Raw genomic sequence first — 23500 nt, forward strand, 5'->3', positions numbered from 1 at the left:
GGACGAATTCGAGAAAATTAAAATATAGAGTCAATCGCGTTAGTGTCTAGTTTAGCTTCCAATCAATTTCAAGCTTCAAGGTTAGACAAAAATTTTTAAACATCACAAAAATACCTGAAAAATGGTTAATAACTTATTATTATTACATGTAAAATTAGCTTTTCTAAATTATCAGAATTTTTAGCAGATTTTTTTTATACATTTTTTTGCACATTTTGTTTTCTAAAATTATTTTTAATTGCATTTGAATAATTCATTAAGTTATTATATTCAAGATTATATATTTTTAAAACGCTATTTGACACCATATGTTATATTTTTCATAATAATATTATTATTATATTTATTTATTAAAAATAAATATTTTTGTTGAGACTTGAAGCTTAAAGTCTCAAGGTTAGGCGACTCTCTAATAATTACAAAAAGTGTTCAGACAGCCCTTATTAGATTTTTTGTCTATTATTAGTAAAATAACACCGTAGAAGAAATTTTGTTACGAAAGATAGTAAAAATATTTACTTAAGAGAATTTTGTTCATTCAAATAGTATTTCTGTTGCAGAAGTAATTTTTAAGATAATACGTGTCGATCATTCTTTTGCAAGATGAAATTTCTATAGCTTTAATTTTTTTTATGAGTGCTATCACTTATTCTTTTCGAATTAGTAGATAGATTTGATGTCCGTGAATTTATTTATTTAAATCTCCTGTTTTTTCTAAAAATAAAGCATTTCAATGGTTTCATATATTTAAGACATTAGAAAAATACTCGAATAATTGTTAATAATATATTATTATTACATTGAAAAAAAGTTTTTCTATGTATTATTTTTTTTATTTACAAAAAATAAATATTTTTGCTATAGTTACAAATCTGCTTAATCAAAATAATTTGACTAAACAATAAATTTAAAATTGGTATTCCATTTAAAAATGCACAACAACTTTTGGCAGACTTTCAAAAGCCATTAATGACCCAAAAACTCTCAGTAACTTTTTCTTCATTAGCTTTGAAATAAGCATTGTCCAACCAGTTGCACTGTAAACTCTTAGGGTATTCAAACGACCATTTTAAATTTTATAGAAAGGAAAAAGCAACTCACAAATTTTTACCACACTTTAAGGCGTGAATATATTTCGTTTGTTAAATAAACAAGCGATGCAATTGACAAACCAACATCCGCATCTGAGATTTGCCAAAGTTTTCTTGAATTTAAAAGATCAGCACGAGGAGCTGGATAAAAATATTAGTGATTTTTATTTATTTGTTTTATTTAATGGTGTAATTATTACTTGTTTAATGGATATCATAACGTATCAAAGAAATCTGTCAATTCATAATTCTCATATTTGTAATAATAAAATTATATAAAAAATAAATCATAAACAAACTATCGACGACAATAGTTAACATCATATTCGGCAAGTTTTTTTTTATATACAGATGTAACGTACAAAAATTGCAGATTATAGCAAATATGGTAACAAAATTTGCTTATAAATTTATAAATATTACGCGTAATATATAAAAAAAATAGATTTTGAGCGGCTGCAAAGGATTTACGCAGTGATTGTCACTTTTTTACACTTGAAAGTTTCTTATTGACTGTCAGTTTCAATGTTTTCTAAAATAGCATGATTAAGTAGAGTTGGTTTTATTTTTGCCGCGGCAAATATTTTGAGATTAATAACCAATATGTACTCCTCTTCAGAGAAACACTCGGATTTGAATGACAGCCGATGAACATTATAGTCGTGCTTTCTCACTTATACTGAAATTTTACTAAGAGCTAGTAAAATAAACAGTAGGCAAAAGTTTTACTCAAGATTTGCGATTACCAGCATCTCTACAAAAATTTAATTTGCCTTTTTCGAGATTGTCTTTAAAGGTTTTGAAGACGGTCTTTAATAATATTTGGTGACTTCCAGATTTTAATTTTATAACAAAAGATTTCAAAGAGTGTTTTATGTCTTCTTGTTAAACTCTCGGTAACTTTAGCGTATTAGTTTATTAATAAACTCATTGATCATATATTAAATAATTGTTATCGTAACAAGCTAGTTGGGATTCTGGTGAAGATATCAGTGTTCTAACCGATAGTATAGTACAGTATACTTGATTAAAAAAAATATATGGAATTCTAGATTAGAACTAAAGATATTTCTCTAGTTGTAACGTATGTACCAGGCGCATACGGTGGGATACATTTTGATATATAAGGGGGTGCGGAACGCATGTAACGCATATCCTTATCTTTCACACACTCTCGTCACTTAGCACGCGAGCGAGCGAAAGGGAATGTATCTCACCATACGCGCCTGGAATGTATATGTTGCGTTTGTTGTCCAAATCACCTAAGACAAATTGTACAAATATTCAAGAAAATTGTACGATTGATATACATAAACAAAAAACAATATATCTACATTATAAAATGTATACTGTGCATCAGTAATGCAGAAATATATAAAAATCTATTATATATTATTTCAATAAATATTGTAGCAAAATGATTTTAGAGCTAATAAATATAAATTTTATTTCGTCGTCTTTTGCATATTATTTACATGTAATATTCTTTTTAAATTAAGATAAAAATGTATTAAATATAATATGAGCAAAATACCTATTCCCTAATATTCACATTAAGCACCAAAAAGCATTTATAATGCGACCCTTAGGTATGATATATTAGTTAGCAACAAAAACAAATCTGTATTTGTGCGAGCTTCTTGAACTTAGACTATGACCCAAATATTTAGATTCAATCTATTCTAAATAATGTTGGTTTTGAATTAAAAATTAGTAGATATAGTATTTTTAATTTTTAATTTAAGCTTATCGTTATTTGTTAATAAAATTACAGTATTGTTTAAAGATGCCTATTAATTTATTTAATATTTTCACTTAAAATTTAGGTATCAGTCAACTAATTTGAGTAAATAAATTACGATACTGATATTATTTATATGTGATTAATCATATTAGAAATTCTTAGTATTATTACTATTTTTTATGAATATAGGGGTTGAAAATATCAGTTTTCAAACTTCGGATAAATCTTCTTAAAATATGATGATTAATTTTATGACCGTTTTTACGTCGCACTTGGATGGCTAATTTTTAATTGCGGCCATTTTGTCCTGATTCAGGGGTCGGCACCGTAGCGGTGTGCTTCCGGCCGCAGGGCGTTTCCGGTGATGCATCACCCCCTTGATGTATGGCGGTTGTCCGCTCGCGGGTCGCGCTTCGTTACTCCCGTGATTTATGGCCGACGGCCAATAGAGTTGCGAAGCTCCGGCCGATAATCATCGTGAAAAATATCAAACCGATGCTTTATGGGGTTTATCGGGAGAGACGAACACCCTCGAAATGGTTAAAAAAACTATAAAGGATCATCTCTCGCGTGTGTCCTTTGCGTAGTTTGCACGGGATGATATATCACTTAGGCGAACCCGTTACGAATTTGCTCGTATAATGTACATTATCGCTCATAAAATAACGAGCTTATAAATTTATTGCTTATATTCGTCTTGGGACTGTTCTTATTAGAATTGCATAATACAATCGCGATGATTTACTGCCGTCTATATGATATTTAACATTATGCCAGATTTTTGCTTTCAAATCAGTGAGCAATCGATTCGATACTATTAATGGTTGTGGATATGGATGAAGACTTTTGTCATGTCAATTAATTAGTCAATAATATATAATGAATATTGGGTATGAAAAACAATACATACATTAGGTTAGGATTGCTAAATATAAAGGGATCCGTCGCTTAATTCGCAAAAATAAAAATAGAAGTTAAATTAGTGAGACAATCTTAAACTAAAAAAGAGTACGTATAGATAATAATAATAATATCACAATATTTCAAAAGATTGAAGTATATGGGTGTTAACATACAACCTTGTCATACTCTTTGACAGATTTCTTCACACTCTATTTTCATGCTTTCGACCTTTACTATGGAAGATCAATTCCAGTGACGATTTTTCAAGATAATCATATCTCTTTTATCTATTTCGACTTGTCTTAGTGCATTCATCAATTTATCATGTTGCACTCTATCGAATGCTCTTTCAATTGAATGATTCTGAGATTAATTTTAAGCCAAATTAAACAGATCAATCTATAATAATCTAAACTGGTCGGTTTATTTTTCTTCGGTAAAGGAATAAATGTTGACTAATCATTCATATAGAATGTTTTTAGTCACGTATATTTAATTTAAAAAAATCGTCAATATTGTAATACTAATAATGATTTATTATGCAGGTATATCGCCATGTAATTTTGTTAATTATAAAGGTATGCCATTACTTCAGGACCTGTTATTCGCATTTCTTTTCTAATATCTGTTTCACTGCGTTATGTCTGAAAAAAAAAATATTATATAACATATTTCTTTATTGTTCTATTTTAATATTGTTTTATTTTAATAAATAATACCACTAACTTTTCCTAATTGTTTGTGAATGTGGAAATGGTCATGTATTTTTTATTATTTTCTTGCACTCTTTTAATTTCTACCCTGTTTTTTATATGTTTGTGAATTTATCAGTGATTATTTTTGTATGTTACAAAGCAAAAATTGTATTTATCAACCAGTCGTATTTTTTTAGAATTTAAAAGCCTTTCAAATTGTAATAAAATATTTCTTAAATCCATGTTTTTGATTTCGTTATTAATTTTTTGAGGAAAAGTTTTAAATGTCCGTTATTTGAAGCAATTCTAAGTTAAAAAATATTTATATTTTGCTGCATTTTTTAGACGCAATTTTTTTTTTATTGTAGTAAGTAACGACCTGAATCATACTTAATGAAAATATTAATGAAAAAAAAATATAAAATGATAATTTAATAATATTAGTTTTACAAACAAATAATTATATACATTACATGTTACTGGTTCATGATTTTTTCAATATTTACAATTTTGGTGTCAGTTAGAATATACATAATACAAAATAATTTTTTAAATAATCCTTGGGTTGTCGAGAGATTTTAAGTGGAAGCCAAACTGTTCGCTAATAATTTTATTTCCTAGAGATTCTTTTAAGCGAATAAGGATTATTTTTTTAAATATTTTACTAAGTCACGTTAATAAGCTAATCGGAATGGTAGGATCCTTATTGGATGAATTTAAGCGGTTTTTTAAATGGTTTAGAAAAATTTTAAATTAAGCAAACTTTAAGGATGTTTATTTAGTAGTAAATGCAAATTCCAGAAATGTGTGTTATTATTATGTAATCTAATATGTCAATTTTAATACATTTTTTTATTTTTAAAGTATAAAATTACTTATAATTTTCTCTCAGCTATTTTTCAATTTGAGTCATTATCTTCTGCACAAGATTATTGATCCATTTACTTTTTAGTTTTAGAATGTTAGAAAGCTTTTAGTGACTTCGTACGACAAAAAAAGTGTTAGCTAGCATCACTGTCAATGTAATTATTTTCTATTATCTTCTTTACGCCAAAACGTTTCGTTTTTATTTAACTGATTTTTATCGCAAATTTTAGTTGGTTTATTGAAGTTTTTAAATAATTTAAGATTTAATTTTTTTCACTGCTTACTTATTTATTTTTAAATTTTATTTAATTTTATAATCGATTGAGTAAGTTTAATTTAATTATGTATATTTTTACGCGTGAGTAATATTATTTAATAACATCCAATTACAGCATAAAGCAATGAATAGAATTACAAAGTAGCGCTATCGATATAATATCTGTATCTTTCAAAAATTTACTAATGAACAAGATCAAGTGAGATTCATTGACTTTTGTATTATTTTACTTTTTTACTTCCATATTAAACAATATTTTATGACACTATTTAAAGTATGTGTAATGGTAATTAATCTATATAAAACTAATAAAGGTTTTAAATTAAATACCACTAATAAAGATAACGTCTATTTTAATAAATTCTAGTTTAAAAACAAAGTTTTATTACTCTTTGAATTTAAGCAATACGCAGTTACGTCTTGTATAAAAATTCTCACGGGATATTTCAGGATAGCGACTGTAATTCCACTGGGCTCAAACATCTTCCTCTAGAAGCTTTGCATTTTGCTTTATATGTATATTATAATAGCACGATATATTAACTTATTTATTCATTTAAATACATGTGCAAAACATAAGAGCTTAATGCACCCTAACAAAATAAAGGTAGATAATATTTATATATTCACATATAAAGGTATCTGCTTGCTTTGTAACCAGACAAGAGAAGCATACTTTCTAACCAAACAAAGAAAAAATCCTGATACCAGGTGTTTATTTTAGAGGTGTAGAACTTTTAAATGAAATAAAACACATTAAAAATTCAAGATTGATCTAGAGACATATTTGCGACAAAACGCCACAATATGTCACTACTTGTGAGTGTCTGGATGATAACAAATGATGGTTAAAAAGCTGAATATTTGAGCTTATCAAAAGGTTATCTAATACTCTCGTCCTTGCATACGCGTGTTAATAAGAAATTAGGTGGCACATAAAAACAAATTTCTGCTCCGGATCTCCGGCTCTTGAATATTCTTCACCAGAATATTCTTGACATCTCCGGATTTGTCTCATTTAATGAGTTTGAAGCATACTTATGAGGTGTTATTTTTAAAGTTTTTTAATTATATAAATAAAGGTTTGTTTTAATTTTCAAAATGGAGCGTTTAAGTTATAAAAAGCGATGTCGCGCCACAAAGTAAAATAAATATTGATTGCCTTAACCTGCATTTTTTTATTCTATATTTTTCACAGATTTCTCATTTAAAGACAGGGGTCTTATTTAAGCTTTTTTTGGGAGAGGGAAATAATTTGGTCAGTCAGTAGTAATTTTTTTAATATTTCTACTTCATTAAAGCTCGTAGTATTTCAATAAATTAAATGCATTTTTTCGGCCGATTTGGAAAGAGGGTGTTAAACACATCTACTTGCTCCTCCCCTTAAGTGACGTCTATGTTTAAAATCTATATCAAAAGCAATGAATTATTTAGACTTTTAATAACAATATTATGACTTACAATAAATGAGAATCGATTGAAGCATATCAAAACCGAATTTTTATCAATAGGAGAGCGCAAAAAACAATTATCCGTTCTCAGAAGTCAAAAATCCACGTCAAAAACAATAAAATTGTGTCGACGCCGGTGCAGTGGGAACGCTCGTTTCCGAGCGTTCCCACTGCACCGGCGCCCACACGATTTTATTGCTTTTGACGTGAATTTTTGCCTTCTGAGAAGTGATAATTGTTTTTACACCCTCCTATTGACCAAAATTCAGTTTGAATACACTTTAACCAGTACTTTTATATTAGAAGTCCGTGCTTTTAGCAGTAAGGATAGCTATTTTATTTTTTAAATATAGTGTAATATCAAAATGCAGATAAACTATAAAGCAAAATGCGAGATGCGACGTCTGTCTGATCATCTTCAAAGTTGAGTTGGCTTAGTTCGTATTTTGGACAAAGTATTAGACTTTCACTATGTCAAGTTGCGTTTGGACAACAAATGTACGTTTCGCAACTGTCAAATTCAGTTTCATAGACATTTTAAAACAGTATATAATTTCACTAGCACATATCAGTTAAATTATATTTTCGCTAGTATAAATATATATCTACTGATGAAAATGTATCTAAATTTCACTAGTGAAATTATAACATCGCATGTAAATAAATTAGGATAAATATGTAAATGGAAAAGTTGAAATCGTTTAATTTTACTAGCACCTGCCAGATAAATTATATTTTCACTAATTAAAGTATATATCTACCGGTTAGAATATATTCCGATAAGATTTCACTGAAATTACATATTTTTAGGATAGATTTGAGATTGTTTTTTTTAGATTTTCTTTGAGATGTCATTTCAGATTTTTCCAGAAAGGTAGGGAGGGGCATAAGTTGGCCAGTCAGTGGTCGTTTTTTTTTAATTTTTATTTCAATAAAATTCATTGTATTTCATTATAAGTGATATGCATTTTTTTGGTCAAATTCAATGAGGGAAATTTTTCACCTGCCTGTTTAAAGGAATACAAACTAAATGTTTCGATTACTTGCAAAATGGCAACCGCCGGTGTTCGTACTTTACAGATGCTTTAATTTAAATTTCAAAGATGCATCTAGTAACAGTTAAAACGACCATAAAGTACGAGACGCCGACACAGCCAGGCGCTCTGCTGCCAGCGTTACGTTTTTGATACTTCACGTGTTATTAATGACGGTATCTACATTGTACGCGGATTTACGCCACGTAACACGAGCGTCCTTTTTCGCTCGGGAAAAATATCCTTCGGTGTCGGACAGAGCCTGGATTAATTAAACTTGATGGACGGCCTAGCGCACTGTCACGCTTGCATTCTTGCCTGACCGGTGTGGGTTATTACAAATTCGTACGGTACAAGAACACCGGATGACTGGAGATTTGCCGGAACAATGACGGTGGAATTCGATTACGTCACCGGCTTGACGAGTCGTTGTCCCATAATCCTGATTAATCATAATAAAAAATACCAATATTCTCTGGGGCTCACGATGACCAGGCGAAGGTCTGCGCCGACTATCAACCGAATATTAATTTTGGCACAACGATGGCCGTCACTTTTGTGACCGGTCATTAATTTTTGTTGGTGGCATATCACCCTCGACGTATCGGCTGCGTGTGATACCATTGGGATGAGAGTTATGGTTATTATCGCACATGGTAAACATGTTTGTTCATGTCATAAAACGGACGAAATATGTTATGCCTTATTTTGGACTAAACGAAAAATTATCGGAGAAAATCGAAATACAGTATGGATAAAGATTATTAATTTTTTTATTTTATAAATTTTAACTAAGCATTGCTAAACACAAATGAGATTAAATTCTTTAGTATCTGTAAAACAGTCAAAATTCATCTTAATCAAAATAAAAGAAAATAGCATTAGCTAATTATCTTTGATAAGTGAAATAATTAAAGTCTTTGATACTAATATAAAATTATAGACAAACAAATTGGGTTTCGCAAAATGCATACAATGATCCATTAACTTAAGAGGCTTACTGTGCAGATTTCTGCTATATTTTTTATAAATAAAAGTACAGGATTAACAATGCTAGATATAGAAAAATCATTCGATGTAGTATACCATGACCATTCATTAAAAAAATATATTACGACGATAAAAAATACATAAAACGTTTTTGTCTCATGGGGCCCAGGGCTCGGGATTGCTTTCAGCAGCCCTGGTCACGACGGCCTATCTGAATATGAAGCCCTTGATTATCTTATACTTCATATACAAAAGGTTTAAGCTATATTCTTTCGCTAAGTAATACCACTTTAAATTGTAGCTGGAGTTCCGCAGGGTAGTTTGCTCGGTCCGTTCCTTTTTATTCTACATACTAATGCCGTTATTATCTTAAAAAATACTGACTTTTCAATATAATTTGATGACACAACGGTCATAACTAGTTCTTACAATCTTAATCCAATTACAATGAAGTTGAACTTTTTTTCACAAAACATGAATAATTATTTTATTAAATACAAAATTAAAATATGCCAAAATAAAACTGTAGCAATTTTTTTATAATTCGCAAAAAAAAATCTTTTTCTTTTTTAAAGTCCACTTAGAAACTGCATTAAATCATATAGCTGGGTATGCATATGGACTTCAAATTAAAATTAGTTAAATATATAATGGAATTTTGGTCCATAGTGCTAGCTGTCATTGCGCCCCGTAAACAAATATTTAGCATGAGAAATTTTATCAACATAAACAGCTATTACACACGCTTGCTCGGTGTGGAGTAACTCCAATATGTTTTTAACTTAGTCATTAAAAATAAAGCGATGAAAATAATATATATAGTCCATGAAAAATTAAGTTAAAAAGTATTTTTGCAACCTACCATTAAAGAACATAATCATACTAAAAAACTATATAAAATTCCAAATCAAAAATTGCTTTAGAGGAATAAAACTTTTTTTTTGGCTCCAGGTCCGCAGTTGAGTAAATAATTATAAGTTTTTTTTAACTTTTTAAGAAGTATTAATTGTTTTTTTAAATTTATTTCATGTTTTTATGAACAGGTAATTCACGCCAAAAACATGTGAACCTTTGTGTTTTTGAGTTTTTATCATGTCTGTGAGTTCATAATAAGTGATTGTTAAATAATTATAATTCTGATATAGATATCTACTTCCACGATCGGTAAGCAAAGAGTTGAAAAACAAAAGTATTATGCGCAAAGGTAAAATATATTTTTTAGCGCGCGTCCTTTCCAAACAAAGAGCAGTTCGTCTTGGGACGATGTGCTATTAGGTGTTCTGTGAAATATTTTTAATTAATAACGCAATTATTTGGTTACGTATATGTGAATATGATGTCTATGTGACCTTCTTTCGACTAGGGTTGACCTCTCTTTTCGTTCGTTAGAATAGTTGTTATATTAACCTCCAAATAATAACAAAATGTGGTTGCGACTTACAAGCTTTTTTAATAGTTCATAATTTCTCTAAATATTTATTAATAATAAAGTATTTTTTATATATTATATATTTAAGTTGAGCTGGATCGTATGTTTCATATATATTGTTATTATTGAGCTACTTAGATTAATGTTAATAAAAAATGTATATAGCAATCGATAATATATGTATATCAATTTGACAAAAAATATTTAATTTTTAAATATTTTTATATATAAATTTATTTATTATTATCTTTTGTGAACTAGCTGTGTGCTTATAGTTATATGTAGTATGTATAATATTATCGTTGTAGTACGATAACAACATTTACTTATATGAACATGGAGTAAATCATGTGTAAAGAATAATTAGATACACAAAAGTGATGGCATATGTGACAGTAAAAAATGATAGGAAAAGGAAGAGTGCTTCCCCATAAACCACGCAACAAATGATGCGAAAGCTCAGATAAGGAAGTATGTTAGTATATATAATAGAGCGGAAGGAAAAATAACGATGACGTCATGTCAATGTGTTTTTTTTCTCACACAAAATTGGGTGAAGCGAAATAATTAAATTTGTATGTTGTGGGTTCGGATTTTTCACATGAAAAGAATATTTCAATGCTTCACCTTTTTAAATTATCCGAATGACAATGATAATTCTGTATTTATTTTGTTAACGTTGATAAAACTACATCATTCCATAATATTCGGCACGCCAAATAAAAATGTTTGTAGTTATAAATCAATTTTTATCGACATAGTTACAGCATAATAATGAATTTGTATATGAAAAATCTACTTTTAACTTTTCATATAATACATATTTTTGAAGCATCCTGTTAATTATTATCGATGCACAATTGGACCATTGAATATTTATCGCCACCAAAAGTAGAGTGTTGTGTTTTCAACTACAGATTTTGGTATCTAGATATATTATTTTAAAACTAGGTATAATAAAAACGAGTTTAATTTATTTCTATAAGTTCATTCGACAAATATTACTTTTCACGAATATCAACACTGAAATAAGAGTATTTTGTTTATGTGTATGCTCTTTGTGTCGCCTGTATATTTTGCTTTTATGCTATAAAAACACAATGAGGGTAGTAATTTGTTTATTATTATTACAAACACAGAGTGCGAAATTATGAGTACATTGCTCAAAACAGTAGATATTTTTCTTATGACAATGCCGAGCGTGTGCCGTCTATCGTCGTTCTTATCGTCATCTAATGGAGAATATTATTTCTAAATAATTAATTATTTTTTCAATTAATCAAAAAGTCTATGAGGCAAGTTTATCAATAAGATAATAACTAATATCTAATGAGTTTCATTTGACTTTGATTAAGATGATACAATAGCAATTCATATAAAATAGTTACCTAAACTAAAAAAGCAATAACCCGTCGACTTTGAATATGTACTAAATCAGTGTCGCTGTTGAAAAATAGCTGTGTCTTGTCTGTAGGTCGTCTGGCTGGTGGATTAGTACGTTGATGGACGTTATGTGCGTACAACGGGCAATAACGGGCCAAGTGAGATTTATTGCTCATATCAAAGCCTGTTTGTCAAGCTAAAGCCCTGTCTTTGTTTCGCCTTTCCAACCCTTGACACGCTCTCAAGATAACAACCCCTTGTTCGACTACACAGACGCATTCTAGCGCTTCACTGCTTATTGTCGCAACTGTAACGCCTTCCGTTCAACAACAATAAGGCATGTCTACACTTTTGAATGTGTGCTTAAGACATGTCAAAGAAATTAATGAGCATGCATCTGATATATTATTAATATGTTTCTAGTTACTAGTTTCATACATAAAAATGAAACAAACTGATTTCATTGCTACAGTATCTTAATACACAGGTATGCCTCAAATCGTATAAAATATATACTTAATTAATTAGCAGCCATAAATTAATTCTTAAGTACGACGTAAAATAGTTAGGATTGAGCTGGGGTCCACAAAATAATTCTGTTCAAGAGTCCATGGACTACATAAGTTTAAGAACCGCTGCTTTAGAAGATTGTTCCTATTTTATTTTCACTATAAAATATATTTTTTTTAATGGATCAAGTCGACAGGTCCCAAGCGCTTAAGACAAAAAATAATAATTACTTTATTAAGTCATAAACATCGGCAGGTCAGCTGTATTTTCGCATCTTTTATATTAATAATTCAAGACAGCTCTGGTGAATCACAGATACGGATGTGAGTGAGCCAATTGCATCGCTATCGAGGTCATTAATGAAGATATAAAAGACAATGGTTATGTTTGCGCAGGAGAGACGCATCCTTTAAGCACAAAAGGGTATTCTTTTTTTGTGATTCAGGTTTTGAACCGATAGGTGGTCTGTGAAATTTTGAAAGCAAATTTTATCTTTTTAATTGATAAACCTTTTATTGAGGTGAGTTCTTATTTATTTTTCATAGCATTTGAATAACCTGCAATTAAAATCCCCACAGTTCTAAATGCCAAATTTAGCCTATTATAGTGAACAATCTAACTGTTCTATTAAATCTTTCTTTTATTGGAAAATTTGGTTTAGTATATATAAAATAATAAACAGTGCAGTTAATCGAAGTATGTGCTTAACTATAGATGTAGTTTTGTCGTCTAGACTGTAGCATGTTTATCCCGACATAGAAAAAGCTTGAAGACTGAGTGATGATCTAATCGCAAAAAGTGTTATCCATACTTGTTGAGAATTTAAGTCCATCAATTATATTTTATTGCCAAAATATATTTATTGATTTATATGCAGAGCACATTGAGTGTAAGCCTTGCACATGCATTTACAAAATATATAATAACAAATTATCTTTGTTTACTTTTTCTAGTCACGTGCACTCATTGAAGAGCATCAAAGACGAGCAAGATTTCCTCGAGGCAGGAGTGACTCTATTCCAACGCAGATGTCCTATAGTGAGACCACACGTCAAGAACGGAACATGGCCCAGCTTCGGCACAGGAGCCAGATCGAGTGTCACTTACAGACCGGGAGGACCTCGCTCTCGTCGGCGACCTCCCCTACTGCCTCAGCCAACGGACAAGATATGGACGTGGGACTGCTTCAAATACACGTACGTATAAAACTTTATTGAGGCGTAAAGGCGAAAAAAAATAACACTACCCCGGGCACGCGTCAAGGAAAATGAAGAAGTTGGGAGGGATGGTCGAAAAGACACCCCAGAGAGCGAAGATGGTCATAAAATGCTCTTTCCCACCCCCGGCAAGATTGTATTAGAGAGCAAAGTATCGTGTGCACGGTTATTGCAAATCGTAACATTTTATATTGACGCTGTGTAAAATGTTGAAAAGTGTGTACGTGTATATCAGTGTAGTATGTATTCATACGCTTAATTTTCTCTTATATTTTTGTGGATTTTTTTTGGTTTAGCGTGAAGCAATTTCCTTAGCGGCAACCACGATGCTGCGAGAGTATAAATTATTCACGTTACTCTTGAAAATCCTTTGAATACATTTCACTCGCGAGCGCTTCAGAATTATCTGCTAGCCAAAACTTGGCTTGGTTTTGCGTTGTGCGCTCCATTTTTTAAAAATAAAAAGCATAAACTGCGGTGAACATGTATATATACTTTATGTAAATATACATATATGTACTATAATATATTTGATAGGTATATTTTATTTAAATAATTTATATTAGGTAGTATTTGATTATTCGAGTGAAACAACAAGAGTCTTATATAGTGTAAGAATTAATGTATCTTTTCTTCACGTATGCAGTAGCACGTAATCGGTCGTCAGGACAGCGCTGTTTAGTTTCTTGTGCGGTTTCAATTCTCCTAAATATGTGCTTAATGAGTTTCCACTTTCTCATTTTAAATAGATGTTAAATATCTTGCACCTAAAAAATTCGACTGCAGAGCTTATTTTTTTAAATATTTTATCGTGCAACTGATATTTTTTTAAGTTTCGAATAAATATAATTTTAATTAAAAATAATTTAGAGCATTAAACTTTTTTAAATATATTGACATACAAATGGTGTCAAAAAATTAATTATAATCTAGCTATTATTAATATTGTATATTTTTTAACAATATATCAGGGCATAGTCATTTATAATATAAACTTTTAAATATATGCATAAAAAGTTAACTCCAATATATTAGACACATATACAAGATAAAATACACATATAGTAGTAGTAGTAAATGCCGAGATATTCAGACGGAAAAAATCTTGAAGAGGTTGGCGAATCAAGTCTGCAACTAGCTCAATCTAATTAAGCTCTCTGGGTGGCTAAGTGTAAAAGAGATAAAGTACTATCTTTGAAATGGGATACTCATCGTTGAGATAAGTCGGATTCCGTCTATTTAAATATAATATAGATAAGGAGCAGAAGAGCGATTATTTCGATTGCTTTTTGACTTCTCTCTATATATTTATATAATATTGTACACTCACACACATTTTACTGATTAATATTTCAGGCCAGATCTGACAAAGCGGCAAGTGGTACTACCGAACGAAGAAGGTGTATATTCGTTATGGGCCACGAGCGTGGGACCGGGTGGTCTGAAAGTCTCCGCAGTGCGTCCGATCCCATTGGCGACCCCTGCTTTGAGAGTGACACTTCCGCAACCACCTCCACTGACCGTTAGAGAAACTTTGGAACTGGATATAAGCATTTCAAACACGTTGGACGCTTGTATGGATGTAAGTATGCCATTAAATTAATTAACGTCACTAACACCTTGTCAAAACTTAAGCGTGGACTTTATGTTCGACAGTGGACAGTTGACAATATATTCTAAGTTAAATCTGAAACTTCAGTCAATTCAGTAATAAAAATTTGGGCTCTCCCTATATTTCAATTTAGATACGTAGTCAAGTAGATTGCTACATAACAATATATTTTTTGTGGGCATTATCTGTAATCATAATAATTCATTATTGACGTTTTACTTTATCGATTCCGTATAAAGCACACAATACAATGGTACGCACCGCCGTGCGAGCAATAAGTCACAATGTAATATAGGTCATCGATTCGTACATCCCGACCAGAAAGTATTGTCGTCCATAAAATCCGGCTAGTGGACCTTCGTATATCACGATAACGGCATCGACATCAAGGGCGAGTCCCTTCGACGGCATTAAGCTGTCCCGTTTGTACCAGAAGCCCTCGGCTGGCTTTTATATTTGAATATAGCCCGGGTCCTCCGTGTTCAGATTATAATGTAGTGCCGGGCATAATGGAGTAAAGGTCCCGCGGGTGGTTTTATTTCGCGTCATATTTCAGACCCCCCTCATTGTGTTGGCCACACATGAATGGAAAACGTACGGCACGTACCAGACAAATGCAAGGGTTCCAACGATACCTTTATGCCATATTTATGTATCGTCTGCACACATACATAATTCATGCGTGGTCTGTTTTTAAGAACATGCATTATTTATTGTTGGTATTTATAATACAACATATGAAGATTGAGAGCTTGTGAAATCATAATTTTCAAGAGCTGCAAAACTGTGGTTCATCTCGATAAAAAAATCACAAATTAACAAATTATTATTATAGTAATATTATAAAAGATGTATTACAAATTCTAAGATCTGTACAATTATTTGTAAATTTGGGACTTGTTGCAGAAAAACTGGTCCAAATGGTTACAGTAGAAGTTAAAATTTATTAATTTATACAATTAAGAGGCTCATAAACAGTTCTAAAAAAATCTATAAAGATTGTTTCAATAAACCATCCTGAAGCGTACACGTCTTATCTAGTCGAATCAATAGTAAATTTGGTAGATGCAACTGAAAATCTACACCTAATATCTCACCATGCCAATGCAAAATTCCCGAAAAATTTTTTGAACACATTGGATATTTTTGTATTTCTGTACATGCGTGACGTGTCAACATAAAAGGAATACATTTGATTTATTTCATGCAAATCTAACGGTACTTAGCAGTTCCCAGTAATCATATAACAGAGAAATGACTGCGTTATATGCTAGGGATGGCTGGCGAAGGTAAAGAATATATAGTACACGAAATTCTTTATAATAATTATACATTTTCAACTTCATTCAGACATATTTCTATCCAAATTGGTGTTAAATATTAGTAAGTCTCAATAATCGTATTTAAATCAAAAACGTATTTGAAAAAATTGCGCGAAATATATTTTTTTGCATAGACCAAATTGTTTTACTGATTTTTTTTCTTTGAAACTGAGATACATTAATGCACAAACAGTTCTTTTCATGGAACAAAGTATTTATTTAAATGCATTTGTATTTTATTCTCAAAATAATTCCCCGTTAAATAGTACCGAAACCATTCAATCTCTAGAAATTGGATGTCGAAAAAAATAAGATTAAATGATATAATATTAGATCGTCTTTATTTTATAAAGAGCCATTTTCTTAAGAAATAAATCCATCAATAAATTTTTCGATCATTTCTCTTATAAATAATTATGTAATTTTTTTTGTTCTAAATCGTAATTCGTGATACAATATATTTTCTTGTATATTATTTTTCATTTCTATTATTTGTGATATAATCTTAATTTTTTTTAATAATCCATGAATATTCAGAATTATACATAGATGTAAAAATTAGAATCAAAATTTAAAAATATAGTTTGACTAAGATTATATTTATATTTCCTATAAACTAGAAGTTATATTGATAAAAAGGCATTCAAAGCGTTTTACAAATTGCATTAATGTAATTAGTACATTTTCTTTATAAATATAATATTTTATTAAAATTATATAAATAAATATTAGCTCTTACATCTTAAAGAAATTTTAAAAAGTATATTAATTTTTATTAGAAATCAACATATAATAAAGCGTTTTGCAGAAATTAAATTATGAAATGAGTATATATCTCAACTACATATTTTTTAATAATAGCTATCTAAACTAGAGGCATTTATTTTGCTCATGTTTAATTATAAAAAAATGAAGCCATCTGTTGACATTCTGATAAATAACTCAATGACTCTTTTCTCTAAAAAAATAATGCTTTTTCATGAAGCATATCAAATACCTACGTATTAGCTAAAAAAATAAAATAATACTAAAAAGCATCGTTAATAAATAGAGGCTAACTAAAGACTTAATATTTGCAAAGCAAAGTGCAAAAACTGTCATTTAATTTATTTTTAATAATAATTAAACAATGCAGAAAGTATTAATAAATATTATATGTATTTATTTTAAATAAAGTAAAGTCTTATATTTGTATAAAACATACCTTTTGCGGTCTACATAACAATTTGTTATACAAATAATAGAAATTACGAACGCAAATGTTGATCATAAACATATACAGCACATATTGTATTACTTGTTTTATATACTCCTATATTATAAATAGGAAAAATATACAGTTGTAGCGCCACGCAAAAATACAATTTCCACTGTATTTAATTATTTAAAACATAAACGTACAAAATGTTTCTTAATTAAAATATAAACTTTAAATCACTATGAAACTGTTATATTATTAAAATTTTAATCAACACGGAATATAATGTGTTCATTCTCACTGAAATACCAGAGTGAGAGAAATACTCTAACGCGTCACGCTATGATTTTAAATTGTGTATAACTTTTCTAGATGCATATAGTATTCATGTTATATTTAATCATAAAAACACAAATTCAAGAAAGCGTTTAATACAGTGGTTAGTCTGCATTATAAGTCGTGGCCGTGCAAGTCTGGGATTAATTCCCGAACGGCTACATATTGCATGCGACCGTAAGCGAAAGCTCTACATTTGGATGAATAAATAAAAGCTCAACGGAACAAAGCAAAAGGCGTTGAATTAGTGAGATGTTTAACACACTGTTTACAACACTTTTGCTGAGAATAAATATTTCATGCAAATACTGCTTACTACCATTTTCAAACTGGTTCGGTTAGTGCGAAAAAACCACATGCGTTAACGCAGCAAAGCTTTCTTCCTGGCTGTTGTACATATCGAATTAAATTGTGGAATAATATCTTCAATAAAAATAATTATATTTAATAAAAATACACTGTGATTTGAGGATTATGTAATTAATGATTCATTTTTACCATTTTGATGTATATATAATTACACAGCTAAATTTTTTTTAGTGTCTGTAGCAGATGATCAATTAATTAATTATTTATTGGTTTGTTCTCTGGATTGTTACCCCAAAAGTTTTTATTCAAGATATTTACTATCATATATGAATTGATTGTACATGGACAAATCTGGCCTTATTTGACACATCTCCTTTAAATTTATTTTTATAAAAAAATATTTAGCGACAGTTTAGAAATATTTACTTGAAAATATAGTAAATAAAGTGAAGTGAAATTGTGTTTTTTACGTTTATTTCAAGACTTATAGATATAAATAAAAATTGTTTACTTTTAAAATAAATTTAATAAATTTGACTTTGATTTTAAATATTATTCATACTAAGAAAAAAAAACTAGTCAGTATGTAATATAAATTGTGTCGAAACATTTCTAAATTAGGTTTTCTTAAAAATTTTTATGAAAAATTTCCATTTATTTTCTAGATGAGAAAAATTTTGCGTCAAAGGAAAATTATAAACGAAAAATCACAATTAAACACCTGTATAAATTAATATGTGACAAAAATACAATTAAGATGCAATTTAAAATCATAATGAAAAGTCGCTAGTGAAATGATTATAGTAGCAAAATAAAAGATAAATTAGGCTCTGTTGTCAAAATTAGAATTACTTGTTTTTATAACTCTCGTCGGGGTTTAGTCTAAAGAAGACAATAAAAAAAATCAAATTTATATTTCTCTAAGCTTTTTTTATTTGGTTACGAGGGCAAATTCATTTTAATACTGAACACTTTTTTATAAGATCACAAACTGATCAATTATAGAACTAGACATTATTTAATAATAAACTTTATTAAAAGGAATATTTTCATGAAAAGTATATTTCTATTGTATATACAAGATATATTTGAAAGTTAAAATACCAGGTTACTTATAGCAAAGCGTATTTTTCCTAAAATTTTGCTACGGTACGTGTGACGTGGTCCTTTTAGAATTTGGTTTATATGACCATTCAATTTATATTAAAATAACATGTTAAGCCTAGATTTGTTCGGTATTTTATTTATTTTGTGCAATATAAAAATACGCTTTATATAATAATCGTAAGCTTATTTCTGTTAATGCCATAAAATAATGAAAAAGAACAAGATGACTTTTGTGATTAAAAAGTCATTCGTTGTAACTTATTATAAAAATCTGTTTGGTATGCGTTTAAAGATCAACGAACTTGTTCATTGAGTTTGTTGTTACCAGTAATTATGTTATGTAACAAAGAAATGACCGTACCGCAGCAGTCTGCTCGTCCCTTTTTAAGATAGTGATGGCTGGCGAAATAAAAATAAAAGCAAATATTGCATACACAAAATTCTTTCTACTATTTGTATATTTTTATCTGCATTTAGACATATTTTTACACTAATAGTTCACAAAATATGCTTTACCGTGTGTTAAATATTAAGATAAGTCTCTATAATAATATTTAAATAAAAAACGTATTTTCGCGAAATTTATGTTTTTTTTAAAATAACTTTTTAATTAGGAAATTGTGTAATGTTTTTTTTATTCCAAACTAAATATAGATTGTAATATACAATTCAATTAAAATAAGTAATTAACCAAATGTGTTAATAAATGTTATATTATTATACATCAAATTTGATCAATCTTTTATTTTTTATTATTAACTAAATATTATTGCTCTTCATATCATTGAGAGTACATAAAAAAAAGTCAAGGTTTTTTAAACACATATAACATATTTTTTAATGTAAAACAATATTTTTTTCACAAATAAAATCGCTTGTATTAAGCCAAATTGTCTGGGACTAAAAGGGTTATGCTTTATGTTAACGAGTATTTTTTATTATATGATATTTACATAAAAAAATATACCTCAAAATGAATTAATGTTATATGAAATTTTGATAATAAATATTATAGTGATATTCTAAAATAAATATTAAATGCGCAATAATTAAAAATTATTTTTTCAAATAAACCACACAGTATTTTCATAAATATCACAATTATCAATCATCAAAAAATATGTCACTTTGAACAAACAGATTTACAATTTTCTACGCACTCCTTTCTTATAAGGTTCTTTCTGATAAACTGACAAAAAATAATGAGTAATATATTTTATTGGAATAAATTGGCGAGTGGTGCTCTCACCCTTATTTTTAAATTTTGGAGGCATCCAGAAGTGATCGATCAAAGACGATGTTGTCCTTTATAGATTTATTATTCCAAAAGAAGATTAGAAGCCCATATTTTAAAAAATACTTTTTTTTATAAATATTGAAAGTGTTTAAATTAAATAATTTTTAATTTATATATTTTTTAATATCGAAACAATGGTATTGTTAATCAATAAAGATGTAGCGAGTTGCCTCAATAAAAAAAAAAGAAACACATATGTGCAATAAGAAATATTACATATATTTTTCTGTTTTTCATCGAAATTTGATGGTGATAGCCTAAAAATTGTACGATAGCCTAAAGATTCGTTTGTGTCAATTTGGCGTGAGCTCCACTGGTAACGAACTCAAGACTTTTAAGCACCTCGTTAATTGAAATAATACTCATTAAGGCTTTTATGATAATAACTGACATTATTTTTATCGTGAACCATGGCAAAAAACTAAAATAATTTGTTTCGCTTATATATGTGCAAAAAAAATTAAAGATAAAAAAAATTTGAAACTTTTTGAAGTTAATTAAATTATAGCATGTTTTTTTAATTGAATTTTAATAAATATGGAATCTTTGGATGGCTTTCTTTTAAGGCTTAAAAATAATATCACTGTAACGTGTTCTTGATACTTTGTTTTTGGTGTTCTACAAAAGGTTTTAAATAGCTAGTTTATTTTTACGCTTGTCGTATATTATTTAAAGAAGGGGAAAACCCCTACATCTCACTGGGTAACAACGGTTCAATGAACGCATGACGATATTTATGAGACGTTCTCGTGTATCTATTTTAATATATTTATGCTCTCTAGTGTATCCTTTTTGATAATTTAACATTATTTATTCCTCCAGGTAACTGCATTGCTGTCATTGAGCGGCGGAGGTCGTTTCCTTAGCAACAACATGATGTACGTCACGGAGAAGCTGAGATTGGGTCCTCGAGGCGCCACATCGTTAGTGGTTAAGATCGTAGTTACCAACAGCGGTGAACATAATCTCACAGGTGAGAGACATTTCCCAATGACACCAGTGCGAACGTGTGCACAGCCATAAAATTTAAATTATTGTCTTGCCACACAATTTGAGAAGTTGGGATGTGAAGTACATAGGTACCTATTCTGTCGAGAGAACGGTAGTGGTAGTGAATAAGCTCGCTCCTGGTAATGCGTCATTTCAAGTCGAGCTTTTGACAAACGTTTGGTTTGTTTACTCTCTCTCTCTCTCTCTCGCTCTCTCCATCCTTCTTGCTCGCTCTCAATCTCTCTCCGCGGGAGAGGAACTAAATTAACTCGCTTTCAATTCGTCAACTCTTTTACGACAACAAAGGACGTCTTAATGTAAACACGCTGATATTAATTATTCCTTTGAACTATGGCTGAGGATATTTCGCGTATCCCGAGGAGCCACGGTGAAATTGCTGCGCAACCCCTAAGGATGTATTAATATGTATATAAGTATCTACTTATGTACTCAGGTACCAAGGGTGGCGATACAGTTTGTCGTTGATATATATAAACAAGCTCATTAATATAATAAACATCCAGATCCGTGTGTAACACATGAAATAGTTTGCGAGAATTTTTTTGACAATTTAATAATAATAATGAAAAATGCTAAGTCTTTTAAATTAGTTAAATTTTTGTAACTTTTGTTGTAAGCTTACCTTAACACAAAGCGTTAATTAAATATTAAAAGTATCAGAATTATCAGTCTATTTCATTATTTATGAATTATTATGTGTATTATAATTTATTATTTATAAATAACACATTGTAGCTAAAGCTAGTTTCACAAATAAAAATTCGAATAAGTAGCTCAAACCCGAGGTTTCTGGGCTACCAGTGAATGTCGTAAGGTCTACGCTATTTTGACTATTTTTTTAAAATAATAATATTGACTTTCAATGTTATAAAAGGCCTTTTGCCATTCCTATTTATGATCTCCCAGCTAATGCACTAAATTAGGGTAGAAACAAACTGCTTGTTATCTTACTAAATATTTAATTGTAATTTATTTCGCATAACAAATATTATTTAAAAAACAGTCGCTTTGTCTATTCTATACTTGCCACATGTTGCAGTGCATTCACTGATTGTGTTATTTACAAGCGCGTTTGATAGATGTCAATTTTAAAATATGCTTAAATATTGATTAAATTCGTATTTTTTCAAGATTTTTACTAATATTTTTAAAATAAAAAATAGGGATTAGTTAATATTATTTATTTTAATTAATCGTTAACTTTTTTTAAAGTATATAAAACATGAATTACTGATAAATGAAAAAAATATTTTACATACCTTTTGATCAGTAACGTCATTTAAACTTTTTTTAAATCACCAGAAAAAAGATCAGCTGCGATTGAATTAATTCGATAAAATAATGGGACATTTTGTCAAATTTGTACAATAATGTTTCGATCGAATTTAATATACATAAAGATCAGATCCGAATCGACCTTTATTTTATGCGGATTTGCATATAAGCTTAAAAACTAAAAATAAATTAACCGCGATCGAATTATGGAAATGATTAAAATAAAATATTTGCGCCTTGAAGCACTAAATACAAAAACGTAACACAAAATTTGTGACGCACACCTAAATTTGAGATAATAAACACCTTTAATAAAAAGTGGGCTTTTCCTATATTTTTTTTCGTTCAACAAATGATTTCTGCGAATTTCGGTCACAGTAGATACAGCCGATAAATATTCGTTCACGCCTTAGAAAAAACACCTTACAAATGTTTACAAATG

The 23500-nt window shown here is 29.4% G+C and overlaps 1 protein-coding gene across 1 annotated transcript in view; it reads left to right on the forward strand.

Annotated features, from left to right (window-relative positions):
• LOC148226760 (C3 and PZP-like alpha-2-macroglobulin domain-containing protein 8) overlaps positions 1 to 23500 on the forward strand; it is a 246540-nt gene that overhangs the window by 195680 nt on the left and 27360 nt on the right. Inside the window, exons 12-14 of the mRNA XM_088203337.1 lie at positions 13328 to 13570; positions 14948 to 15173; positions 21595 to 21745. Of these exons, the coding sequence (XP_088059463.1) occupies positions 13328 to 13570; positions 14948 to 15173; positions 21595 to 21745 (620 nt within the window). The remainder of the gene's footprint in view (positions 1 to 13327; positions 13571 to 14947; positions 15174 to 21594; positions 21746 to 23500) is intronic.

This window comes from Plectrocnemia conspersa, unplaced genomic scaffold (genome assembly GCF_051122295.1).
Source record: "Plectrocnemia conspersa isolate PC_06_02 unplaced genomic scaffold, ASM5112229v1 ptg000014l, whole genome shotgun sequence".
NCBI lineage: Eukaryota > Metazoa > Arthropoda > Insecta > Trichoptera > Polycentropodidae > Plectrocnemia > Plectrocnemia conspersa.